This window comes from Theropithecus gelada, chromosome 2 (assembly GCF_003255815.1).
Source record: "Theropithecus gelada isolate Dixy chromosome 2, Tgel_1.0, whole genome shotgun sequence".
NCBI lineage: Eukaryota > Metazoa > Chordata > Mammalia > Primates > Cercopithecidae > Theropithecus > Theropithecus gelada.
Window position 1 is genome coordinate 183736184 of NC_037669.1, and position 20437 is coordinate 183756620.

General features: G+C 44.0%; 1 protein-coding gene across 4 annotated transcripts in view; it reads right to left on the minus strand.

The window, feature by feature from the left end:
• MASP1 (mannan binding lectin serine peptidase 1) overlaps positions 1 to 19934 on the minus strand; it is a 73134-nt gene extending 53200 nt beyond the window's left edge. For 2 of the 4 annotated variants that reach the window (XM_025376789.1, XM_025376792.1), the window contains exons 1-2: positions 19351 to 19745; positions 13644 to 13875 (exon numbers count right to left, since the gene is read on the minus strand). In XM_025376789.1, coding sequence (XP_025232574.1) covers positions 13644 to 13875; positions 19351 to 19355 — 237 coding nt within the window. In that variant the 5' untranslated portion in view covers positions 19356 to 19745. Of the gene's footprint in view, positions 1 to 13643; positions 13876 to 19350 lie in introns of all 4 variants that reach the window. The other 2 variants (XM_025376791.1, XM_025376790.1) reach the window with 2 other exon arrangements.
• Positions 19935 to 20437: the final 503 nt, after the last annotated feature.

The following is a 20437-nucleotide window of genomic DNA, read 5'->3' on the forward strand; positions in this document are numbered from 1 at the left end:
CGGACCCTAACCCAATGACTGGTATCCTCATAAGAAGAGGGAAGTTTGGACACAGAGACACACACAGAGGGAAGACAGCCATGTGAAGATAGAGGCAGAGATTAGAGTTACGCTGCCACTAGCCAAGGAGTGCCAAAGACTGCCCGCCTACAACTGCCTATTCTAGAAAGCTAGAATAGACAAGGAAGACTTCTCCCCTGGAGCCCTCAGAGGGAGCATGGTCCTGCCGACACCTCGATCTCAGGCTTTTCACCTCCAGAACTGCGTGAGAAACCACAAATTTCTGTGGTTAAGAAACTTAACCATTTAAACAGCCACCTAGTTTGTGATCATTGTTACAGAAGTCCTAGAAAGCTAATATTCTCTGTATACAGGTCTTCTCATATGTCAAATAGTGAAAATAATAGTATTTATATCACAGAACTGTTGTAAATAGGACGGGAGTTGATATACGTAAAACACTCAGAGAAGTACCCGGGATATGTTGAGCACTCAGTACATCAATGAGGAAAACAGGACTGCTGAGATCCATCCACCAACCGAGATGACACGTTCTGGCTCCCAGCTAGTTGCCATGGGTCACTTCATGCATTTGGAGAACATTAAGAAGCTGAGATTGTCCCTGGATACCCTCTATTTTCTCCATTTCACTCCTTTCCTAATCTTGCTGAAGCCATCAGCAGTGGTTTCCCCTTTTGTGGGGACTCAGAACCTAAGCTGATAGACCTGGAAGGGCACCTAGAGAGACCTCCCAGCCCAGCCTCCTCCTCTGGCAGGTGGTTTATTAGCTGTTTGGCTCTTTGCACTTTGCAAAGCCTTCCAACAGTCCTGGGGCTGGGAGACATCAAAAGGGTACTCTTAAGTTATGAAAGGCGATCAGAGCAAAGTGAGGGGTCTCTGAAGGCTTCTGTCCACAAGAAGATAGCATTAAGTCTAGGAATTTCTCTCTTTACTTTGTTGTGCTTCAAAAGATTTTTCTAGATGCATGAATCGTAGGCCAATGATTCACTGACAGCCCCGGGCTGACTCCTGCTCATTGTGAGTGCTCGGTACTCCTGAGCTCACCTTCAGGGAAAGTCCATCACTGCCCAGTCGCTGGGCCAGTGGTTAATGGCCCAGTCCTGCTACTTCACCGGGTAGCTTTACTTTCAGTTAAGGATCTAAGTAGAAGAAAGTTAAAGGCACCTGATACCAGATAGAAACCTGGGCCTAGAAACGAAGGAGGCATCTGGTACGTGTGTTTGCATGTGTGTGCTGCACTTCAGAAGCTCTTGAAAGCCACATAAAGTAAAAATAACTAAGCTGGCAGATCTAAGCTCAAGTTGACTCCAAATGAGAGGTTCTGGAAGTTAATGCTCCAGTTCTGGCTCAAGTCTTTTGACCATAAAAAAAAAAGAGTAATAATAATCGGCCAGGCACTGTGGCCCACGCCTGTAATCCCTGCATTTTGGAAGGCCGAGATGGGTGAATCACGAGGTCAGAAGTTCAAGACCAGCCTGGCCAACATGGTGAAACCCTGTCTCTAGTAAAAACACAAAAATTAGCCTGGCGTCCTGGCGGGTGCCTGTAATCCCAGCTACTCGGGAGGCTGAGGCTCAAGAATTGCTTGAATCCGGGAGGCAAAGGTTCCGGTGAGCGGAGATCACGCCATTGCACTCCAGCCTGGGTGACAGAGTGAGACTCCATCAAAAAAAAAAAGTAATAAAAATAATGATGATGATAATAATTCCTCATTGTATGTGGAACTTTCCAGTTGACAGGGCACATTTACCTTCTCTATTTTATTTGCTCCTAATGGCAGTCATGTAGTGAATGCACTTCCGGGAGACAGTTCTGAGTCCAGGGAGGTGACAGGACTCCCCCAAGTCCACATAACCTACAAGTAGCAGACCTGAGACAACATCCGGATGTTCTGACAACCAGGTTTGGCTCAATAATTGGAATCGCACAGCTGATAAGCCACCTGCCAGAGCAAAGGTCAGAGCTGAAAAGATCATGAAAAGACCTCAAGTCTATACCTGTCCTTTCTTACGTGGAGGAACAGACTTATTTAAAGTCAGTCAATGGCAGAGCCAGTACCGGGCGCAGGTGCACTGCTCTTCCCAGGACGGTGTCCTTATTTGTCAATCAGGGTGAAAACCTCCTAACAGAGCTGGGTGAGCCCCTAAGCAGGTATTGTGTACATGCAAATGCTTGGCACCATAAAGAATGTGGGGGCCTGAGAAACAGCTGGTGGGGTCCAGAGAAACAGCTGGCAGGTCCTAAGAGTCCAGGAATCCCAAAGAGTCCAAGAATCCCACTGCTGCCAGGAAGCATTGCCTATTCTCGGGAGGGCTCTGGTCAGAAAAGGGCAGCATGAGCAGAGGGAGAAGAAAGAGCTGGCAGGGGAGGGGTCCTGCCAAGAGCCTGGGAAGCGGGCATCCCGCAGGTGGGAAACCAGCAGTGCCCACCGTCTCAGAGGGAGCTGGGCTGGGGGGTGGGGTGGGAGGGAAGAGTCTGGGAATTGTGTCTGGGAGGGAGAGCCAGGGAGGATTGACACTCTCTTTGGCCTGAGAATGGCTCAGACTCCCCCACCTCACCCTTTCTGGAACTCCAGAGCTGAGCTCATTCATATGCAAATCCCTTCTGCAACTTGGAGGCTGGGCCCCAAACAGTTCAGGACAGGAAAATAGCCTGAGGATGGGAAACACAAAGGGTTGTTGTGTTCTTCTGCGGCAGAAGCTGCCTGTCTCCAGGTGTGTCATAGCCAGGATGCGGGTGAGGGCAGTGATGAGGCTTGTGCTGAGTGGACAGAAGGGGTCGCCTTGGGCAAGTGTCTTCCAGCAGAGTTTCAAGGATTGTGAGCCGCTGTGTGCCTGTGACACTGTCCAGGACCTTGCCCTGGCCCACACTAAACTTACATCCTCAAATCTTTGCACTGAAATCCTACAAGAGCACTGGAATAAGGACCAATTGTCACATCTCTGCCACTCATACCTCAGGGGTCACTTAAACCTCCCCAGGCAGTAGGTGCGCTGGAGCCAGCAGCTCTCACCAGTTTCTAGGAGCCAACTGTCAGTTTTTCAGGGATTTTGCTCCCCTGTTGTTAAATCCAGTCATCATTAAGTTTCACAAACTTACCATTAAATATATTCTATTAGTTCTATGAAAACTTATTACTTCCTAATTATGTGATTGTTCTATGATCTATGCTCTGAGGGCTCTCTCTGTCTATGATATCTGAATGTTGAATGATGAGCCACTGCACGTCTCTTTTCCCCCATTCCCCGCCCCCACCCCCCAATCTGGTTGTTAGCACTCATACCCCTGTCTCCAGGCCGCAGTTTTCACAAACGTAAAAAGTGGACGTTAATACTATCCTCTGAACGTCAAGTCAAATGAGATTCGGGGCATGAAAGCAGCTTGCGAAGCCTGCCATTGCCTGGCAGCATTTAGCAGGAACCCTATTTTGCAGCCTCCCATCCCGCTCTCCTTCTGTACCTCTGTCTTCATTGATGTTCCTGCCCTCCAGCCACACTGCCATCCTTGCTATTCTTCAAACACACCAGGCACTTTCCACCTGGAGGCACTGAATGTTCCCTCTGGTTGGAGTGGCCCCAGGGTAGCCCCCCCACCAAGAAAGCCACATGGCTAACCTTCTTACCTGCTTCAAGTGTTTCCTCAAATGTCACTCTCTCAATGAGCACCATATTTAAATCAGAGCCCCCATCTCGACTCATGCAGAGCCCTGCTCTATTTTATTTCTTTGCCCGTAAACTTATTACTTACTACATCATTTAGTTATGTATTATGTTTAGTGTTTACTGTCTGTGTATCCCAGTGCAATGTAAGCCTCACTTTAGAGATTTCTGTCTGTTCTAATTACTGCTGTACCCTAAGCTCTAATAAATTGTAGGCACTAGATAAATATTTGTTGAATAAATGAACACCTCTCCTTCCCTAACTTTTCCCCTTATAAACATATCAAAGTAAATTCAGGCACTGCTCTTCACCAAGGTGTTTTGAAGAGCAGCATGTAATACACTCAAGCACAGAGATGTGTACCCCATGTACACCCACACCTGGGACATTCCCACCTCACACTCACCCACATTCTCTGCCTCAGCACTGGGAGCTTCCTTTTGTTTTCCATCACCCTGAAGCCTGTGCTGTTTGCACTTTCGGCATGAAATGAGCTTTCATCACACTTCCCTGATGCAAGCTCATTTTCATTTTCTAATTCTTCTGAGTCAGCTAGAATTGCTGTTTGGGACCCTGTGTCTCTGGAGTGGGAGAATTCCACTGGAGACTACAATTGAAATTCATGAGAAATGTTTACCCATTTCTCATTTCCTTCTGGGGCCAAGGCCTCCTGTCCACTCCCAGAGACTGAGCAGAGTTACTGCAGTAGGTGAAGTGAGTTCAGCCGGAAGGTCGAGGGCATGTTCTAAGTAAACACAGAGCATTGCACAGAAATTAGGAGCTTAGGGGTCAGAAGAGTCCCCCTTGGGAGCGACTTACCTCTCAATTACACAGCAGGATGCAGACTGACCCAATGTGGCCTGAGGGAAGGGGCATTGGACTGGGAGTCACAGACCATCAGAACCGGAAAGGTTTGGAGAGGCCAGCTGGTCCAGTTCCCTCATCAGGCAGATGGGGAAACTGAGGCCTTGAATGAAGACGTGACTTGCCCAAGCTCTCAGCAGGAGTCAGCAGCTGTTTTCTAGGCCAGAGCCCTTTCCACTGCCAGGAGACATGTGCCTTTTCCTGTTCTGCCCAGGACTGTGCTTTCTACTGGAGAAAACACAGACATAGGCCCTGAACTCATGGGGCTGGCAATCTAGTGGGAATGAACTTGAGCTCATCATTAGAAATTACGCACTACAAGCAGATAACACAAGCACTTGCCGATTCATTGTAGTTCAGACTCCATTTTCTATTATTTTTGAAAAACACTTTTTTCTCTCAAAGGATAAACGAGAAAGTTATTTAAAATAATCTAGACAATATAGGGCCCCTCAAGGACCTTCTGTTTTACCAAATTTTATCAAATTATCTTGACAAGTAGGAGAGAACAAGGTTCTCCCACAACCTTGTTTTAGGAATAATGCATGGCCAGGAAACATAACAGGGCCCCTTCCACAATAAAGCCTATTCTGAGGAAGCCTCCATAGACAGACAGAACCATGACTCGGGGAGTTAGAAGAGCAGGGAGTCAAACCTGGCTTTCCTGCAGAGACTTGAGCAAATTCACTTGTACCTGTTTCCTTTTTTGTAAATTCGGTGCAATAATCCCTACTCTTCCTATTCCATAAGAATCAAATGAGTGAATAGATTAAAAACTGCTGTAAAATTTGTGTTTCTACACAGTAAATACAAAGGAGAAATAACCCCCAGCTTTTGAATAGTGTTTTGGAAGCACTTTTTTACAAATTGCCAGAAAAAACTGAGTAACATTAGCAAGGCCATACACAGCTAATCAGTGGTAGGGTCAGAGTTGATGAGAAAAGTGACATTCATTGAGCATCTGATGATACCAGGCAGACACTGTTTTTTTTTTTTTTTTGAGACGGAGTCTCTCTGTCCCCCAGGCTGGAGTGCAGTGGCCGGATCTCAGCTCACTGCAAGCTCCGCCTCCCGGTTCACGCCATTCTGCCTTAGCCTCTCGAGTAGCTGGGACTACAGGCACCCGCCACCTCACCCGGCTAGTTTTTTTGTATTTTTAGTAGAGACGGGGTTTCACCGTGTTAGCCAGGATGGTCTTGATCTCCTGACCTCATGATCCGCCCATCTCGGCCTCCCAAAGTGCTGGGATTACAGGCTTGAGCCACCGCGCCCGGCCCAGGCAGACACTTTTGTTACTCATCCCATTGCCTTCATTACCACTATAATGTACTTATGAGCTAATTAGAGATGTGTTAGACATATGCCATTGAAGCATTTACTTCATTTGGCATTCACAGTAAGCCTATGAAATAAACATCATTATTATCTCCATTTTACAGATGGAGAAGAAAATCTTGGCAAGGTTAAGCAAACGCTCCCGTAAGAAGTGGAGGCAAGACTTGACCATGGGTCTGAATGACTCCAAAGTTTGAGCTCCCAACCGCTGAGCACAACTGCGCTTGCAGTACTGATTCCTCTCAGACCCTTCTGTCACTCAAATCCTCCCACAACCTGTGAGGAAGACATTGTATTCATTAGGAACTCTTTCTTTCAAATGATGACAAAACCAGTGCTGAGGGAGATCAAGGAGCTTCACCAAGATTCCTCACTCAGATGGTGGCAGAAACAGAATTTAATCCTCAATGTGTTAATCCTCTCTCCATCACTGTCTCTGTGCTCTTCCCACACCCATTCTTACAACTCTTTAAGCTCTGTCTCAAACTTTAGACCAGCATTTCCAGCTGTATTCAAAACTCAATGCACTTCAGTGCACTCTATATCTTTCCAAATCTACGCATCTTCACGTTCCTGATCTCAATTTCTGGGTTAGTAGCCAATAAGTTGTCCTAACTAGAGCTTAAAGCATCTGATTCCTCCTTTTTCCTCTCCCATATGCAGCCAGTTCCTGTGGGGTTTACCTTTGCACATCCTACCTGCTCTTCCATAGCTGTCCAAGAGGCCTGTGGGCTTTCTTGAAGTATACTACGCTCCACATAGTCATATCAAATCGATTTAGCACAGCCACCTAAATGGCCTCATTCAGCGGCTCCAGTTTCTTTTCACTTTACCAGTCCTTGATGCCCCTTATGTAGCTCCAGATTAACCTTGCTCAAGCATACCCCTGATTGTGTCACATCCCCGAACCTCACTGCCCCCTCCCTCCGTGACATCACAGCTTCTAATTGGAGGTCCTAGACTCAAATGCTAAAAGATGCCAGGCAGAAAACATGAGTGAAACAAGCTGCTATGAATTCTTTAGACAGAAATATACACTTTGCATGTTAAATACAGAGGGATATTCTTCACTCTGCAAAGAGATTTTTCCTGAAACACATGTCTTTCTCAGGAACTTTCAACTTTCCTATTTTTGATAGAGACACTGGGGGAAAATGTGTCACTTTCTTTACTGTAAAAGAAGCAGTGGTGCCACGAAGAGGCCAGAAAGCATTAGTATGGGGGAGTTATGGGGAATGGTGGGGACTCTACCCGCAGGGCCACCTCCTCCTGGTGCTGGCTGGCTGTTGGAAGGCAGGAAGCTGCAAGATTTGCCAGATTTTCTAATATTCTAAGATAATTTGGAAATGTAGACTGTTGTGTGAGATTGGAAATTTTATGTTGTCGTAATTCTTTCTTCTTCTTTTTTTACTCCCCACCCCGGCCCCAAATCATAGTATAAATTAGTATTAGGCTGGCTAACAAAATTCATTGGTGAAATTAATTCAACCTTTGACCACTTTTTTGCGATTTTGGGAGCACATGCTTAAACCCAAATTTACCAAACATTTCTCAGTTCACCCTCAGATAATCTTTCTGGGTTTTACCTCTCCCCAAAGCATGCCAACTCTGATTATTCTCAGTTTTGCATCATTCCCATCCTCTTCAACCTCCCTGCTTTGATGGTAGCTCTGCTAAGAAATCCTACTTAGGGAACTGCACTGCCAAATTATTATTTACCCCTCAAGACTAATCTCAGACATCAAGTATTTCCAAAGCTCTCCCTGGCCATCTAGAAATGACCACTCCCAAACGTATATACTGACTGATACCCCTTGTGTTACTTTGTCTGGCTTTATTATGCACTTATTTCATCACATTCTATGGAACTCTGAATTCCTTGAGGTCTTTACAGTTCATTTTACTGTGAAGAATTCTTTTTACTGATCTTTGCACACCCAGTTTTTGGCATAGTCTCAAGCTTATGGTAGATTTTCAATAGGATTACTGTGCTTCATTCCATAGACAACGGGGAGGCATTGAAAGATTTTTAGAGTAGCATAATCAAAGCTATGTTCGATGAAGATCCTTCTGGATACTCATAGAAGGTAGGCTAGATGGGGAGAGGCTGACATCTGGTAGACATATAGAAGGCTATTACAATAGACTAGTTGAGAGGAATAAGAATTGGAACTAAGGAACTAACGGTGGAAAGGCGGGAAGAAATATCAAATACATCGAGGATATAGGGTTAAAAGGAAAACAGTGGCATTGCATTACATAAACATGCCACAGATGCTATTGAAATATTACACATGGTGACATAAAGAGAAAAAAAGAGAGTATCCAAATGCAGGTAATTTATGCTTCCTTTTACAGTGAATAGATGCCATGAAATGAACTTGAAATTGGAATGTGTAATCTGCTGTTCTCTTGGTGGTTCTGGTTTCTAACTATCTAAACTCTCTCCATAACCATAGCTTCACAGTTTCTTTGTAAGTATAAATGAACCACTTCTTCTGGTGCTCAACCAAAGGAACTTTAATTTCTTGCATTTCTGGAAAAAAATTCTTTTCTGGACATCTAAAAGATAATGCTTTACAATATTTAAGGGATTTTTTTTAACGGTAAGTTTGACTATAGACAATATTTGTCTTATATTACAACATAAAAACCTAGTCATTCACAAGATGGGAGTTCGCTGTTTTTTAATCTGTTAAATAACTCTGTTAAATAACTAGAAGAAAAGACTGAGAATCTTAAGATGTAAATTCTGATACAAGCATGATGTTGGCCAATGAATTGTCCTTCCCTGGGCTTTGGACATGATGATCATGGGGTTGGATCATGATTTCTAAGGTCTTAGATGCACAGAATATCAAGGCAAAGTAGACCTTAGAGACCATCTGGTTTTACCCTTTGTATTTGACAGAGGAGGAAACAGAGTTCCTTCTAGGTGTAGTCATCTGCCCAAGGTTAGTTAGTATAGAATGACACCCAGGACCCAGGCTGCCTGACTCTGACCAGCATCTGTGCTTTGCCTCTTGCCTGCAGCATTAACCAGCCTGGATTCGTATGCCTCATCCGTGCACTACAGGAATCTAAACATTGCAGCAACATTCCCAGGAAGCAGATGCTGCTGTGCAGATGTGCGTGAGTCTTGAAGACCAAGAACTGTGGGAAATCAGGCAGGAGAGGGATTTTCATAAATGTGAGCATCTGGACCACAGACTTGGGGGTCCTGCTCTTCTACAGGCTACTGATGAGCAGTATCAGCAGTTCCATCATCATTGCCCTGATGGGCCTGGGTGGGAAGGGCAGTTTGTGGGGTTGGGCTGGCTGGAAAATGTTCCTGTGAGTTGGAAGGTTTCTTAAACCTACTCCTATATAGGCCTGGGAGGAGAATTTAGTCATAGAGCAAAAATGCCTTAAAACAGGGAATTTTATCCTGCCAAAGGCAAGTCAGTGTTATTTTAAGTTGCTTTGTAAAGGACAGTGTTGGCATGATATGTTTACAAGTTCTGTGATGACATACCACCAAGGCATCCCCAACAGGCTGCAGGCCCCTACTGGAGTGCTTGCAGCTATGCAACATTGAGACGCAGCTGCTGTAAACATAAGATTTCTGTTTTCTGGTGTTATCCTGACTATGATAAGGAGGGTTTGGTGGGGTCGTCTTAGAAGTTCTGGCGAGGAAGATTGGGATTATAATTCCAGAATTGAAAGGATCATGGGGATCATCTCACTCCACCCTCTCACTGAACAGAGGAAAAAACAGAATTTTGGAGAGGGATATGGATTTACCCGGGGGCCACATGGCGTATTTCCGCTTTTATTTAGACGGAAAGGGAAGAGTTTCTCTTCCATTTATGGCCAGAAAAAGCATATATGATAGGGGCTAGCATTGGCCGGGCAATTAGAAAAAGTCAGTGGGTTTCAACTAAGTGTGGAAGACTTCTGGGTCCGGGATTTCAGAGGCAGAATGCTCACCCTCTCTCTGAACTCTGACCTCCTCTCTGTCCAATAGGAACGTGACCAGAGCAGCAAGATTCAAGTCACAATCCCTCAAGGTGCTTCAGGGTAACCAAGGAGGATGAGCAAGCAGGGCCACCTATAGCTAGAGCAGCTCACTTCTGTCTCTTCTCTATGTTGGGCCTAACTGAAGATTTTCAAGAAGAAAATATAGGCCGGGTATGGTGGCTCACATCTCTGTAATCCCACTTTGGGAGGCCGAAGTGGGAGGATCATGAGGTCAGGAGGTGGAGACCATCCTGGCCAACATGGTGAAACCCCGTCTCTACTAAAACACAAAAAATTAGCCGGGCATGGTGGCATGTGCCTGTAGTCCCAGCTGCTCAGGAGGCTGAGACAGGGGAATCTCTTGAACCCGGGAGGTGGAGGTTGCAGTGAGCTGAGATCGCGCCACTGCACTCCAGCCTGGCAACAGAGCAAGACTCTGTCTCGAAAGAAAGAAAAAAAAAAAGAAAATGTGTACTGGGGAGAACATATTTGAAAACCACAACTTAAGATGAGATGCGTCCCCGAGGGCCCCTGCAGCCTGACATTCTGTGAGTTCTCAGTTCTAGGAGGGCAACTCACTGGTTGTGTGTCGGCAGGGGCACGGGGTGGTCTCCACATGAGCACCAGTAGTCAGCCAACCAGCAAGCAGCGCCCTGCAGAGGTGAGGCCTGCTGGTGCCCCACGGCTGTTGGAACCTCTGCAGGAGGCTAATGCTGACATTTGGGTGGCTTTCTGGAAGAGAGTCAGCTGTGCAAGCGCAAGTGGAGAAATCGATCTCACCTCCTGCTGCCACCATGTTACTCTCTTCTTTCAAAGGAACTGGAAAAATGTCCCAACTCGCAGATGCAAGGACCTTAGGGCACTTCAGGTAGGCAGCTCAGTCCCTAAGCTGTCTCAAGTAGACTACTTCTCTGTTATGCCCAGAGGTCTTCTGTCTAATTTTGGAGCAGAGAGGATGCTGTAAAATAATATTTTTCTCCACTCCATGTCATTTGGGGAGTTAGTGACAGATCTGAGACCAGAAAAGGAATTTTCTGAATTTCATGTAAGAGCCCAGGACCATACTGCCTCTTCCAGAGGGCCCATGTCCATCTACTTGTGGTTTCAGGAAGGAGTCTCACCACTCTAGATAGAAACCATCAACCAGTTTCCAAAATATTCTGTAGCCTAGAAAGCCAAGCTTTGGATAGAAGTCTATTCCAATATCTTTAATTCAGTGTTAGAAGAGGTCTTCAGATTTTATTATTGCTCTTGAAAAGTAGCATCGGTTTTTCCCCATTAACAAAATGCTGCTTTATGTCAGCTGCTTCATCTGCCTTCCTGGGAGGCTCCACTTATTTGGAGCAAAGAAAAGAGCTAAACCCTCTCTTCTGTGTTTATCACCTTGATAAAGGAGATCTAACAAGGTTAAATTTGTCTTCTATCTGAAAAAGAATCAAACTTAAGAGAAAGAATTGCTCAATGAATATGAAGTTAGAGTCAAACCTTAAGGAGGAGAGGGGGCAAATTATGAGAAGAGGTCATTGCTACAACTGAGGAAAAATATTCTATAATTTCTGTGATCTTGAGTCTCAGGTACCAATAAAAGCTATTGGCACTGACAAAATTTCTAGATGGTTGACATGTTTGAAAGTGGAGAAAAATATGGTTAGAAAGTTCATATCGAGCCTTGTCTAAATCCATGGAACTTATTGTCATATTAAACCAAGGTTTGATCATTTTTCTTCCGGTTAAGACCACTCCAATCAAAATATTAAAGAATGTCATGATTTTGTGACCAACATTAGTTGGGGGAATGGGCTGGGAAATTCCACTTAGCCTGAAGACCCACACCTATAATCTATCTTATCCTGGAGTTTAACTCTGGTTAACCCTTTTATCCTGAAAGGCATAACTAACCTTTTCATCAGAAAGTTCAGTTTAGGATGATACATACTCATAGCCTCAGTGAAGACCTCTTGGTTGATCCTTGTGACCCTGAGAAATTGGTTCTATTTTTAATGAATTTATAGAAATTGCATCTAGATTACCAATCTACATTGTCTCTTAGAGCAACCAGTTCCACCTTTTGTCATTCTTTATCAGTTAGTCTTTTATTGCCATCACTGTTTTCTGTCTTGTGCAATGGCTATTTTCAAGGCTCACCTTTCTTTCTAAGGGACCAGATCTTTTGTGTCCTAATATTTCCACTGTCCCTAGCACAGGGCATTCTAAGAGGCATCATCCCATACAGCAGTGGTTCTGGGACATTTAACAATATCTGGACACACTTATGATTGCCATAACTGGTTGGGAGGGGGGTGCTGCTACTGGCACCTAGTTAGGATAGAAGCTAGGGGTGCTGCTAAAAATCCCACAATACTCAAGACAGCTTTTCTCAGCAAATCACCTGGTTCAAAATATCAGTAGTGCTGAGGTTAAAAACCCCTACCATGGAACACCAATTTTGGAAAATTTTTAGATGCAGAGACCTATTGTAAATGGGACATTGCAAGCAGACCCAACATATACAATGACAACACTCTACATATAAAATAAGTGGAAGCACGGTGCCTTTATATGCCCCTGCTGTATCCTAGGCTCAGTGGAGAATAGCTTGGGAGTTGTTTGGTGTAGACAAAAGAGCATGTGTTTCAAAAACACAAGGCATGGGTTTGAGAGCTTAATCCGTCACTTACCAGGTGTACAACCTTGGGTGAGTTGCTTAACCTTCCTGGATTTATTTCTTTACCTGTGAAATGGGGTCATAGCTCCTGTCTCAAAATTGTTTTAAAGTTTGAATGAGATTATAATTATAAAAGCACCTTGTAAACTCACTTCTCTGTTGTTGACCAAATATTCTGATTAATACAAGGTTAATTCATGTTGAATTACTGGTTATGGAATAATGAGTGTACAATAATACTAAAAATGTCTAAATGCTCTAGCGTTGTTTGATGAGAACCTCTTCCGGGAAGCTGGAGAGAGCTTAGAAGGTAGGTTCTTAGGTCTCCACATCTTTTTTAACTAGATATAATTGCAATAGACTTGATCCCTTAGAAATATTCTGACCTTTTTCAGCCGCACTTTAAAAGAAGAACAGCTTCTCACCCATGGAAATTTTTTTTTTTGTGGGGGGTTCTCTAAATTCCAGGGTATATTGTTTTGATGTGGTCCTGCTCTTCCCCCATATTTACTTTTTATATCTACTTCTGATAGTGACCCTCTCCTCCCTACCCATGCTTTTTGCTGATAAAATGCAAACTCCTTGGCATGACATTCAAGGCCCTTAAGAATGTCCCCTCCACGCACCCTTCCTACTTCATCTCTGACTCTTTACCACTGTACACTCTGCACTTCCCATATACTTGATCATTATTTGGGAAATTGGACACTGCTTTGTAATGCCTCAACTTTGGACATAATTATGGTTCTGTTTCCATGATTACCGCTTACTCCGAGGTCTCTGCCCTTTTCTGCTCACTGAATTAAAGGTGACCTTGGAACAGAGACTGGTAGAATCATTAAATGCTTTGAGAACAGGAAGAAAGAAGGGATGTTGTGTTGGGCTGAGTCATACTCCATCAGCTTCAGTTTCCTTCATGGACCTTTCTAGTTCTACCCATCAGCTTGCACTTAACTTTCCACCTTGACATGAATTCCTACCATAGTGATGTTGTGTGTCTCTCTCACTATATGCCACCCTGGAAGGGTCTAGTTTCATACTGCCTTGTCTAAATGCCAGCAGAGAGCCTGGCCCAGTTAGGGGACATCAGGAGTCTCACCTTCACATAGTCATATTCACAAAGGTAGGAGGATTCCAAGTTGAAGTGCATGAAGTAAAGCTTGATCCGAAACCCGTCTGGGACAGTGATATTCCAAGTCACCTCCGAATCACTGGGATAGGAGTCTGGATAACCAGGCGACTGGATCTGGCCAAACATATCGTTCAGCTCCACGATGTGGGCTGAAGCCTTTGACAGGGAGAAGCACAGAGCATGATAGAGAAGCAGCCACCTGAAAGACATGAATGTAGGTCTACTTACATTTATAAACACAGGCCCCCGCCATTCATCTCAATCACAGCCAGGAGAACAAGATCTCAGCATGTCTCTCTCTCTGGCGTGCTGTAATTACCTTTCCCCTTCTGACCTTCCTCCTCGGTCTGTATTATGGGAAAATGGTAACTAGATAATTTCTAACATTTCTTCTGGTTTTGCTCATTCAAAGCTCTGATAATAGTGTTAAATTTAAACTCCTAGAAAGTATCACATTTGGGAGTCTGACACTTCCATTTTACTGTCGAAAATGTAACTTTCATGATTAGGTAAAAGTTGATATTTCTTCAGCTTGGCTTAATTTAAGAATCATAAACTCTCGATTCTCTTTTCTAAAAAGTAAATGATAATAACATGGTAATACTGGGATGAGGCTTAAATGCATTGATGGAATCTGTAGTACCTTAAACAGATTTAACATGTTGAAATGGTATTTCACCACAAACTCAGTCAAAGTATGTAAAATCTTTAATAAAGAAGGAATAAGCAAAGCAAGTTTTCTTCCTCTTAGTAAAAGGATTGAAAACCTACAACTTATTTCCTGTAGGAATCAGAGATAATGGACTAATAAAGAGTTGCAAAAGAGGCAAGGAAAATTCAATAAAACTTACAGAGCACATCACCATGGCTGACGCAATAACGAGGCAGAAGCCCTCCTGGTCAAAGCCCTCCTGGTCAGTCAGTATTCACCACACCAGGCCTCTGTCAAACAGACTGATTCCCCTGTGAGGTCTGATGACCTTGAACTTAATGGTGCTGAAGCTGCCTCATCACTCCTCTCCTTATCATTTCCTGCTCGTTTCTGATTTCTGTTCATGGTATTACCATCAACCAGTTCCCTGGCCTGAACTTTAACCGTTCATCTTTTCATTTACCTGAGTCAATAGTTACCACGTCCTACTTATTCTGCTTCCTATGTTTTGAAAATCCGTCTCTCCTCCTCTCCAGTTAATTACATAGTTTACATTTTCTTACACGACTTATTGCTGTAGCATCCTAACAGATATCCCCGACCCACCCACCAACAGTCTTCTGCCAAAGCTGATTTTTTAAAACAGAGGTGACCATGCTGTTCTACTGTGTCTGTTGGGTAAAGTGTCTGCTTCTGGGATGGCTGTTGAGGCACTTTTGATCTGGCTGATCTGTCCTTCCCATCTCATCTCAGTAGCCAGCCCTGTGATCCCCCAGTTATTCTGGGGCCATGCCATGCCCTTCCATTCCAGCCTCATTGCATGTGCCCTGTTCACTCCTCACCTACTTATCCTCTACCGTCTTGCTTGTCCTCCACCATCCAGCTCAGAGCTTCCCAGCTATGGAGTATCCTTTCACTCCTCCACAAGCCACGGCTCCCTGCACATTTCTCTATTATTGCACTGCATTGCACTACTTTAGTCACACCCTCTGGAGTGAAATGTACTTGGATTTAAGTCCCAATTCTTCCACTTACTGACTGTGAAAACTTGAGCAACAAGTCTCCCTGAGCCCCAGTTTCCTCCGATATAAAATGGAGATTATAATATCTAATTCATAAGGCTCCTATGAGCATGAAAGATGATGCATATAAAGGTCCTAGTATAGAGTCTGATATATAACAGATTATAAATGAATGAATCCATGAAAGTGGGGCCTAAGTCTTAGATAGCCTAAAAAGTCAATGCTGGGAAACCATACCAGCATCTTCAGATTAACAGTGATATATTTGGTAATCAGGTGTCATGTTAATATTTACATAAAGTGTAAATAGGTAAGTACAAAAAGTCTGAAAGGGTATACACCAAGGTATTAACAGTAGTTATCTCTGAAATGGGAATATAAGTATTTCTATTTTTATGCATATAAAATGTTTACATTTGTCAAGAAGGACCATGTACTATTCTTTCAAGAAAAAGAAAGTAAATTTATTTAATTTTTTTCAAGGTCCCTACAGTAGCAATATGTGACATTCTATGAAGAAAACAAAATATCTTAATCCCATAGCCAATGTCAATATTTTCTTAAACCAATCTGTGGAAGGAGGGCCTCAGAGGCAGAAGGAAGGGAAGGCATATGTCCAAGTTAACCTGTGAATTAGTTGGAAAGCTGAGTCAAAAAACCAGTTGGCAGGGCCCAAGCATTCCATTTTCAAGTGAGGAAATGAACGAATGTTAACAGGGCTGGAGTTCAGGTTCAGGCCTCCTGAGGAGGGGAGAGCACTGGCCCTGGGTCAGAAGAGCTAGATTCAGCTCCAGCTTTGACTTTATTTGTCCTTTCCATTTTAGGAGGTCATGGGAGGTCTTGTTTCCTCATCCATTAAGAAGTAATAATAATGACTTCCCACAGCACTGCTATCAGAGTAAAGGAGGATGGGGAAGTATTTTGTTAACTGTCTAGCCCTAACCAAACATTAGTTATGATTATTCCATCGCGCTACTTCCCGAAAAGCAAGAGTCAGGAATGAGCTTTGGTTCCTAAACCGGACTTCCCTATAATATCGACACTGAAATTATGCAAGGCTGAAAGGTCAACTTCCTCCATGTCTGCTTTTTCCAGACCACATTGAGGAGACGCTGAACCTCCTGAGGCCGGTTCTGTCAAGGACTGGCAGCAGAGAGCCCTGTCTAGCCCAGAAACCCGGTGCCATGTGTGGTAGGCAACTGGTCAGCGTGGGAGGAAGGCCCAGGAAGCGTTCCCTTCTACTTTGTTTGCATCTCAAAACGGTTTCAAACATATGAAACAAATATCTCCCTTCATGTAATGGGCTTGAGCATATGTTTGCCTGCTCGCGTTAGGGGCTGTAAATTGAAGAATATAAGTGGCAGCTTTCATTCCTCGTCACACTCTCTGAATGTTTTTGGCTTCTTATATACCAGGCACCGGCTGTATAGTTTCTGACACCTGCTATCTATCCTCCGGCTAATCAAAAAGTTTAGCTACATTGCTGAAATGTCAAAAGTAATATACAGAGCTGAGATTTTATAGGTCCCACTGTAGAAACAGGCTAGCAGGACTCTGTAAAAATGCCTGCATATATCTTGATCGTGGCATGAACGATGCTTGCTCTCTTTTCCATACACTCTCCGTACACGCCCCTCGTTTCAACCCACACCACACCAAGACTCCATTTTTGAATTGAAGAGTTGGAAGGGACTGCATGGATCCCTTACAGAGCACCCTAATTTGACAGATGATGAAAAGGAGACCCCAAGAGATGTCACATCATGCTCAATACCATATGGTGAATAACTTCAACAGAAGAAGGGAATAACAAGAGCTCACAGAAGAAGCTGGGTCCGTGCCCATATCATGCCCCGGCATCTGGCCAAAGCAATTAATTCCGTGAAAAATAATTTAAAAATCCATGACTTTATGTGAAAAATTTAAAAATATTAATGCCAAAGTGTCTCCCCAGGAGATTCTGGTTTAATTGGTCTGGGGTGAGGCCTGAGCACTGGCATGTTCTAAGGCACCACAGATCGTTCTAATGTACAGTCAGAATTACGAGCCATCAGTTTAGAATAATATGCTTGGCTGAAAGTCTAGTGGAATATAGTAGAAAAAAATCCTGAACTTGGAGCCCAAAGACCCAAATTTGAATCTGCGCCTTTTCATGATCATCAGTGTGGTCTGGGCAAGTTGCTTCACTGCGTTTATACCCACCACTTATCCATAAATCCTTACTTCATGTGGAATCTGAAAACCAGATGAGACAGTGCTCTTGAAAGTGCTCTGCAAACACTGAAACACTGTATCCATGTGAGACAAGACCTGCTGGAGACTTTTCTAGCGGAGCGCTTTTCTCGTAGTTGCTTGGCTATTCAAAAATTGAATTCAATTCAACAAATAGGTACTGAATGGCTAGTAGGAAATAGACATTATGTTAGGTGCTGGCTATACAAACATGAAGACATAGATCATGTAACTTAAGGAGCACTGAGATTTGTAAGGGGAGGTGGACATTTAAACAAGGACATACTACAAGGACAATAAGAGATGCAGCTTTAAGGGACAGAGACAGAACAAAGGACAAAGGAGGGGGTGCTCACTCTGGAAGATGGTGGTCAGGAGAGAGATATTTGTGCCAGCTTGAACAATCAGGTCTTCTAGGTGGAAAATAAAGAAGAAGGTTGCTCCAAGTTTAGAGATGAGCATATGCAATGATACAGAACTATCTCTTAGCCAAGTAGTTTGATATGGGCTGGGGCACTGAATGGTAGGGTGGGATTCAGACCAGATCACTGACAGATAAATGAGATGATCATTCAACGTAGATTGACATAAATTCCATTTTTTTTTTTTTTTTTTGGAGAAAGAAAAATGATGTTTAATGGCAGGTTTAAAATTACAATGGATTTAAAAAGAACAGAATTATTGCACTAACTTTTTAAAGACCTGGTTATCTCTCTGAACCACAGGTAATTGGAATTCAAAGAGTTAACATAGTCTGAAGCCTCTCATTGGTCTCAGACCCAGAAAAGTTGCTAGGTTACTTTGCAAAAGAGAAACAAATAAAAACACTTTCCCAACTGAAAAGAAAATTATAGTAAAAGAGGTATTTAGGGACTTTGCACATCTGCAGAGCATTGTGTGTGTGTGTGTGTGTGTGTGTGTGTGTGTGTGTTTAACAGCATTAATACTTAAGTAATAAAAATAACTAGGGTGGCTGGGTTTTCAGACTTGCGGGAAAAAACTTGTATGAAAGGTCTGGTTAAGGAGTGTCAAGTATAATGAGGAATAAGAAAGGTTAAAGAGTTTAAAACCAATTAGAATGTGAAGTTCTCGATTTCAGAACTCTAAAATCCTTTATTTATTTATTTTTTTAAGTGTGATATCTCTTTAAGAGCCATTTGGTGTACTTCATAGCCTGATTCATGCCACCAGCTGCCTCTGATTTCAATGAGAAATGCGGAAAATTTGTAGGGAACTGTAAAATGGGGACAGATTTTTAGTTTTCTAAATTGAGGTTTAACTGGCAAACTTGTAAAGGTTGAAGAAACCACAGAGTCAAGCTATGGGAAGCTGGTTTCTTTTCTGGTCAGAACGAATAAACACACAAACACATATCTAACTCACAAAGTGCTGGAAGAGAGAAAGCAATGCTCTTTCCAGAGGAGGAACACGGAAAAATCAGCCTTGTGGGTGAGCAGGAGAAGAGTCACATTCGCCAGCAGGCAGCACCCTGCGCAGGCAGTGGGAGAAATCCGAGCTTCAGCAGCGCCCGAGGCAGGATTTACACAAAGTCTCCCGTTTCAAGTTTTATGTCTCCCGGAGTCCTGGGGAAGGCACCCAGCCCACCCACAGCTCCCTTCTCAGAGCCCCAAGAATTGATGAGAACCCCCCTCTCTACCACAGGCAGGACACACAGGTGAGTCTGTCCAGTGACAAGGTCAGACCCTCCCTGCTATTTGACACCGGGTCCCCAAAAGGGAACTGTGCCCTCTCCTCCCCTGGCACGTACCTCATTTTTCTGCCTTGGGTGCTCCCGGCTGCCCGGCCTTGGTCCTCCCAGCTTGACTTGCCTGTGAGCTCGTGCCCGGTGTGGTGTCCGCGATGCCTTATCTTTGTTCTGAGGTCCCTGTGTGTCTCTGGAATTGGCTGGCATTCTCCATTCAGGTCACGCCTTCCCCTGCCTGCAACAGATCCCCTCTCCCCCTCTCTCCCTCTGGCTTTTCCTCTCTCCTCTCTCTCTGCTTTGGCGTGCTCTTGCACTCCCAGGAACCTGACAACAAAACGTGTCTTCTTCCCGAAAAGATCTGCTCCTTCCGTTCCCTCCTTTATCCCGTGTGACCGACTTCAGCCCTTGAGAGAAAATAACTGAGGGGCTCAAGCAGGTATTTGTATCACTCCGTGTGTGTGTGTGTGTGTGTGTGTGTGTGTGGAGAATGAGAGTGAAAGGGGACAAAGTCTAATTTCTCTTTAGTTTTTTTTTTTTTTTTTGCCAGATGACTATAATTTTCTGCTTTTCTTCAGGACACCCGTGAAAGTAAAGCAATTAAATAGAAACAACCAACTAAGAAGGCAATGCTAGCACCCACACTAGAAGATAAAAAAGGTCTAAATCCCAGAGCCTCTGTCTGCAAATAACTACAGGTTTCCTTGTGAGCAGAGCCCCAAATCACTACAGGTTTTCTCATGATCAGAGTCACAAATGCCGACAGCTTTTTGTGTGAACGGAGCCACTGGCCCCGGAATTGGGGGAGCATCAAGTTCTAAAGTTGGCTGGTTGTTCCTTCCCATAAGCAATACCTGTGGCACTATTTACCGGCTTGGAGTGTGCATGGCTCTAATCCAGACCAAAGAGGGCCCATCACGTAAGAAATCTCACTGCCCCAGGGGTATAGAAAGACCTGGGCTTGTATACATGTGTATACCCATGGCTTCTGGAGAAATCAACACTAGATCTAAGATGAGCTGAATAATAAGAAAATTACCCCCTCCACAGCAACAACAAACCAACACTGAACAGGGAGCGGCATATCTGGGTGTAGAAGTTAAGTTTGACTGTGCACCTCTTCTGCGTTAGACACAGTGCTAGGCACAAACGT